Source organism: Castanea sativa, chromosome 3 (assembly GCF_040712315.1).
Source record: "Castanea sativa cultivar Marrone di Chiusa Pesio chromosome 3, ASM4071231v1".
In the NCBI taxonomy this organism is placed as follows: domain Eukaryota; kingdom Viridiplantae; phylum Streptophyta; class Magnoliopsida; order Fagales; family Fagaceae; genus Castanea; species Castanea sativa.
The window spans coordinates 9,771,022-9,777,598 of NC_134015.1; the positions used below are offsets into that span (position 1 = coordinate 9,771,022).

Here is a 6,577-nt window from a genome sequence, read left to right on the forward strand (position 1 = left end):
ATTTATTAATTTTGTACTTTTTATTGATGTCTCAACCTTACCTACGAGACACCCTGAAAAATGAAAAACTCCATGAACTAATAGTATAGTCAATGAAATTTAAAAACCTTTGGAATTACATCACACACTTTAAATATACTAGTGTATAATCCATGTATATGCATGGTAAAATTAAAAAAATAATCACAACTACACATATAGATTCAAATTATACATAGTGTAATGCGTTACACATTTTTAAGCTATAGATATATACATAAGTTTACTTTTTTTTATGGTTTATTTATATTAGAATCTTTGTGATTCACCTAAAAAAAAAAACTTATATAAGATATATGATACAAAATTAGAAAACAATTGAAATCTAATTTAGAATCTAATTAAATTTTCTTTCAATTTTTTTTAATTTAATTAAACCACCATTGTGTTTCCAAAGGAACAAAGATGGATATTTATAAAGACCCAAAAAAGAAAACCAGATAAAGATAAAGACTATAAATACTACCAGTTTTACCCTAACATGACGTGTCTTTTGACTCGTTTCAACAAGATAACAAGTGTTTGAATTTTTATTTTAGGTGAATATAAGTGTTTGAATTATTTGTTGTAAACTTGTAATTAGCGAACACGTCAATTGTAACACGTCTCTGCATCTTAGCACGAATGATGTACTGACAGAATCAGTGTACAATTTGAAATATTCATGTAATAACCAATAAGGTAAAATAAAAAAATGGGTTTGGTCGGAGAAAGATCTCCGACCAATCACGTTTTTCAATTCCCAAGAAAGCGCCACACCATTAGTCACTCCAAGTCTCCGTCACTTTCCCTCGTACAAACAATACTCACACATCACATTGCCAAATTCACATCGTTTTTCCTATTCCAGCTACCTTCCTCAATAAACGTTTACACTTGCCAACTTCTTTGTCTCTTTCTCTCTCTCTCTCTCTCTCTCTCTCTCTACAAATATATAAAAGACCAAAAAGTGCCATAAAGTATATTTGATCTTTGAATATATTTTGGAACCTTGAAGATTGGAGATGGGTCTTGATCTCGAATCCATATCAGAGGCAACTTCAGGGGCTATAGGATCCCTCGTCAGCACCACAATCCTTTACCCACTTGACACCTGTAAGACCAAGTACCAAGCCGAGGTCAGAGCCCATGGCCAGCAAAAATACAGGTTACCCATCTCTTCTTTTTCACAAAGTTTCAATCTTTCTCTCTTTTTAAACCATAATTTGTCCTTTTCTCGATCTGGGTCTGTCTTTTTTTTATGTGATCATGGTTCTGTAATTCTGTATCTGGGTTAAGTTTATTTATTTTTATAATCTGTTTGATTCTTGTTGTTTATATACAGCCTCTGTATGTGTGTGTTTTAATTTGCCTCTGTTTTTGTAGCTGTAATTGAGTTCTACCAACCGGTCCAACCCCATGTTGTGTTTGTGATATTATAGGGATCAAAAGGGACTGAATTTGAATTAGTTATATTTGCAAGTGAATTGTAAGTCAATTTTGAATTTTATGATGCAATTGTCAGTCTAGCCTCTGTGAAACCTTTAATTGTTGAACCTTTTGTTGTGTGTCATCCTTCAATTTGCTTGATGGGCAGTGTTTAGATTATGTCATACTTTGTGATTATCTTTGTTATATGTGACTTATAAGTCAATGTTGAATTGTATTATGCATTTGGCAGTCTGGCCTTTATGGTACCTTTGATTGTTGAAACCTTTTCTGTCGTGAGTCATCTCTTAATTTGGTTACCGGGAAGTGTTTAGATTATGTTATACTCTGTGATATCTTTCTGCTGTATGTGAACTATAAGTTATGTTGAATTTCATGATGCATATGGCAGTGCACCCTTTTTGGTACCTTGGATTGTTGAATCCTTTTTGTGTATGTTACTTTAGTCCATTAATTTGGTTAACATGCGGTGTTTAGATATGACATACTTTGTGATTATCTTTTGTTATAAGTGAATTAGAAGTTAATGAATTTTATGATGCATTTGGCAGTGTAGCCTTGATGGTACCTTTGATTGATGTAACTTTTTTGTTGAGCATTATCCTTTAATTTAATTTACGGGCGGTGTTTGGATTTTGTCATATTTTGTGATTTTCTTTTGTTATAAGTGACTTATAAGTCAATGTTGATTCTTATGAAGCATTTAGCAGTCTAACCTTTCTGGTACATTTGATTGCTGAACCTTTTTTTGTTGCGTGTCTTCCATTTATTTGATTAACAAGTAGTGTTTAGATCATGTCATGCTTTATGATGATCTTTTGTTATAAGTGAATTATAAGTCAATGGTGAATTGTATGAATGTATGATGCATTTGGTAGTCTAGCCTTTATGGAATCTTTGATTGTTGAACCTTCTACTGTTGTGTCATCCAGTACTTTGGTTGATGGGCAGTGTTTAGATTATGTCATATTTTGTGATTATGTTTTGCTATGCAACCAATGGTCCAATTATCTTTATTTTATTTTATATCTTATTGTGTGAAAATATTTGAAATTAAAACTAAGTGAATGTAATTACAAGGTCATTTTGGAAACATAGTTTTCAATAGTGGTATTATGTTGTCCGGTTTTTAACATAAAATATGGTGGGCACTCTATGGTTTTCCCTTCTGAAGCCATTCTAATAACACAAATGTCAGTCACCTATCATATGGCTATAGTACCAATATTTGGCATTCAGTAGGAGAATTGTTTGACACCATCGGTAACTATTTGATTTCAGATGGCTCTTTCTGAACCATTGATCCATGATGATACTGTAACAATAGGGGTTACAATGTGACTTCTAGACTTTTCTCCTCTGTACTTCTTCATATTGTATATTGTACATTCCTGTGAACGTGCACCTATCAAAAAAATGCATTCCTGTGAATGTGTAATTTCCAATCAGAAAATGTCTGCTAATTCCTTGTGAGTAAAATTCTTAGGTTTTGCCATGTTACACATGCATGAACAGTAGTTACTTAATCCCTTGTTTTCCAGTACATGTAACATTCACCAGTGTCAAAAAAATTGTTATTGGTGAAAAAATAAGTGTGTCAACTATATATTGTGTTGTAACTTTTGATTTTTTTTAGTTTTTTATTATTGTACTTGTACTGGGGTCAAAGATATAGCTACTTAAGGTTTTAAAGCAATCTAAGGTTTAGAACTGACTGTTGAGGTTACTTTGAAGTCAGTTATCGGTGGGCATACTGAATTGACTATAGGTATGGAGGTTGCTTTGTAAATTGTCTGTTGCTTGTAAATCTGTTTCATTTTTCTACTGGCTCTTGTACATTTACTTAGCACATTTAACAAATTAAATTTATATTCCTGTTCTTTCCTTAGAAGAGTTTATAGAATTGAACCTTCTTAATTGAGGATTCTAGATTTTCTTTGTTCTTGTTATGTTATATGTTCCTTGGTCGAGTTGAAGATTGGGTTGGAACATTGGTGCAGACACCAAATTAATGCCAATGGATTCAATTGGTCCAAATCGTGGAAATTTGAAATTAAGTTATTTCAAATTATTTGAATTATATTCTGAGAGGATCCACTACAGATACACATTGGGATTTCCCCTACTGATTTTTGATAAAATAAAATAGTGGAAAGGAATAGATGTAGCTGACCATGACTAAATTATTGTGGATACGTAAGTGACCACAAGGAATTTGGGACTAAGGCTTGTTTGTTGTTTTTGAATTTGATGAATAATGAATATAGATTTTTTTTTCTTTCTAGCTTGTTGGTAATTCCAGGCACCCTTAGAATTAGATGATGAAGCTTGAGTTTTGAGGTAGATTGTAGGTTGTGGTTTCAGCGTCCTAGGTAATATGTAGTTAAAAACTAAGACCAAATTTCTAGTATAAACACAGAATTCTTTAGTCAGAAGTCAGCTTTTTAGACAAGATGTAAAGTTTACTTGAATTAACTTTTTCTGGCTTATGCAGGAACCTCTCAGATGTCTTTTGGGAAGCAATTCAAAATCGCCAGTTTCTTTCGCTTTACCAGGGCCTAGGTACAAAAAACCTGCAATCCTTCATTTCACAGTTTGTCTATTTTTATGGGTACAGCTACTTCAAAAGATTATATCTAGAAAAGAGTGGTGCCAAAAAAATCGGAACAAAAGAAAACTTAGTTCTTGCTGCTGCTGCTGGAGCATGCACTGCCATTTTGACACAGGTGAGCTGTTGTGAGGGTATCTGTCCCTGATTCTGGTTGAGAAAGTATTTCTGTAAAAACTAATGGCTTTTGAAACTACCATTCTATGCTATAAAAAGTATGAATTGTTGGCATGTGGGCATAGTACTATATTTCTAGTGTTAGTTTCAAGTTTTGCGTAGTATTTATACATGATATTTGGAAAATAGAAAATTTGAACTGCAATTTGTTATACAGGGAAACATTTATTCTTCCTCTGTATGATTTTGCATTAATTTTTCATATATGCTCCATTTTCATGCCTAAAACATGCTGAAAGCTTGAAGATTAATGTTAGGCTATCTGGTTTACTACTGTGTAGCCCCTCGACACAGCTTCCTCAAGGATGCAGACAAGTGCCTTTGGGAAATCCAAAGGGCTCTGGAAGACCCTTACAGAGGGAAAATGGACTGACGCATTTGATGGGCTTGGCATCTCTCTTCTGCTGACCTCAAACCCTGCAATTCAGGTATAAATGGTAGATTGTATCATCTCCATCTCAAATCCTTCACTCCAAGTTGTAGTGCCTATTTGTGAGTTATCTTATATAGTTGATTTGAGAGAATAAACCAGGCTTAGACTTAAATGATTATATGCTGCAGTTTACAGTATTTGATCAATTGAAAAACAGACTCCTGAAGAAAAAACAGGGTAAAGCAGGGAATGGTTCATCACCAGAAGCCCTTTCTGCCTCCTCGGCCTTTGCGTTAGGTGCAATGTCAAAGACTATTGCCACAATTCTGACATATCCTGCAATCAGGTGCATAATTTGCTCTCAATCTTTTACTTATCAAAAGAATGCATATCTTTTCTGTTGCACTGCTACGTGTTAAAGCATAATGTTTATAACCATTTCATATTTTAACTTCATACAGGTGTAAGGTCATGATCCAAGCTGTGGACTCAAACGATAATGAAACTGAGAAAGCTCAGAAAAAATCCCGCAAAACTGTGCCAGGAGCTATTCGTGCTATATGGAAAAGTGAAGGGGTACCAGGCTTTTTCAAGGGATTGCACGCTCAGATCTTGAAGACTGTTCTGAGCTCGGCACTGCTTTTGATGATCAAGGAGAAAATCACTGCATCTACTTGGGTTCTTATACTTGCCACCAGAAGGTTCTTATTGCTCTCAAGGGGTGGTTTAAAAAATGCTTGATGGTAGCATATGGAGGGGGATTTGCATAAATCCAATGTATAGGGTGAGTTTTTGTTTGGTTTCATTGGAACAGATCACTTCATAGAGCTGGTTCAATTTCCTGGGTAGAAACTTCTTATTATTTTTTGTAACAAAGAATTCCTCCTTAAGTTAGAGAGCAATAATGGTAAGGCATGCATGTTACATGAAAGAAATGCCAATCCTTGTAGAGGAAATTTTCAACTGAGAAATAATGTATCGCGGGAATAAATTTTCTGCAAATATTGATAATAAACTTACTCTTATAATAATTATTTGTTGAGTTTCATTCTGAGATGAAATTATATATTTTCCTATTGATCATGTGTTCTGTCATGTTCTTATTTGTGACAGTCACTCCACTTGAGGAAATGGATGTGTTGCTGCGGATGCTATCAGAAAGATGTTTAGAAATATTACATTTTAATGGAAGATCTTGCCCCTTTTTTCCACTTTCCATTTTACAAGTAAAAAAAAAAAAAAAAAGTCATTGTCGAAGGAAGAGAGAAATGATTACTCTGTACAAGTTTTAAATTATCATTGATTCATTATTTGATACATCATCATTGCAACATCATTGACTAATCTAGGATGATATATTGAGGGCCTCTTTACAAGCAATCCATGATAGAATTTTGGCTAAAATGCAAATTGCACCCTCTAGTTATTTTAGTTCTTTATCTTTACTTTCATTTAATTGAGGTTTTTAAGTTTCAAATTTATTCAATTCAGGCATTATATCTAATTTCATTAAAATTTGTCATAAAAAAAAAATTTTCTCACAAAAAAAAAAAATCTATAAAATCAGTAAAAATATTTTATACATTTTTTTATGTGAGATTTTTTTTTTCAAAAAAATTATTTTTTATTAGTTAATTTAATAATTAAAGGAAAGTTTTTAATGGAACAAGATGAAAGATCTAAATTGAATAAATTTGAAATTTAAAAAATTCAATTGAGCGAAAGTAAATTAAGAAAATTAATATAAATTTTGAATCAAACTTAGAAGATGCAATTTGCATCTTAACCTAAATTTTTTAGGATCATATCATAGGGAGATGCCTTTTTACAAGTCATGAGTGATGGAATCTTTACCAACCCACACTGAGTCAACATGCTAGCCACACTAAGTCTACATGTAGATTTGTTATCTTCCATTGGGACCTTAAGTCCATATATTATGATGATTAACA

The 6,577-nt window shown here is 32.9% G+C and overlaps 1 protein-coding gene across 2 annotated transcripts; it reads left to right on the plus strand.

The window, feature by feature from the left end:
- Nucleotides 1-683: 683 nt before the first annotated feature.
- On the plus strand, nucleotides 684-6,013 carry LOC142628245 (peroxisomal adenine nucleotide carrier 1-like). 2 transcript variants are annotated; one of them, XM_075802310.1, is made up of 6 exons: nucleotides 686-1,186; nucleotides 3,962-4,193; nucleotides 4,534-4,680; nucleotides 4,814-4,971; nucleotides 5,087-5,409; nucleotides 5,739-6,013. In XM_075802310.1, exons 1-5 carry the CDS (start codon nucleotides 1,044-1,046, stop codon nucleotides 5,364-5,366), a joined length of 960 nt encoding a protein of 319 aa, XP_075658425.1. In that variant the 5' UTR covers nucleotides 686-1,043; the 3' UTR covers nucleotides 5,367-5,409; nucleotides 5,739-6,013. The 2 variants fall into 2 exon arrangements, with proteins under 2 accessions (XP_075658424.1, XP_075658425.1); XM_075802309.1 differs by lacking the exon at nucleotides 5,739-6,013 and having other exon boundaries at nucleotides 684-1,186; nucleotides 5,087-5,703.
- The last annotated feature ends 564 nt before the right edge of the window (nucleotides 6,014-6,577 follow it).

Bases quoted from the DNA above. Each gene is read 5' to 3' on its own strand.
- LOC142628245 (XM_075802309.1), top strand. From the start codon at position 1,044: ATGGGTCTTGATCTCGAATCCATATCAGAGGCAACTTCAGGGGCTATA. The intron at 4,194-4,533 runs GTGAGCTGTTGT...ACTACTGTGTAG, and splicing joins GCACTGCCATTTTGACACAG to CCCCTCGACACAGCTTCCTC. The intron at 4,972-5,086 runs GTGCATAATTTG...AACTTCATACAG, and splicing joins CTGACATATCCTGCAATCAG to GTGTAAGGTCATGATCCAAG.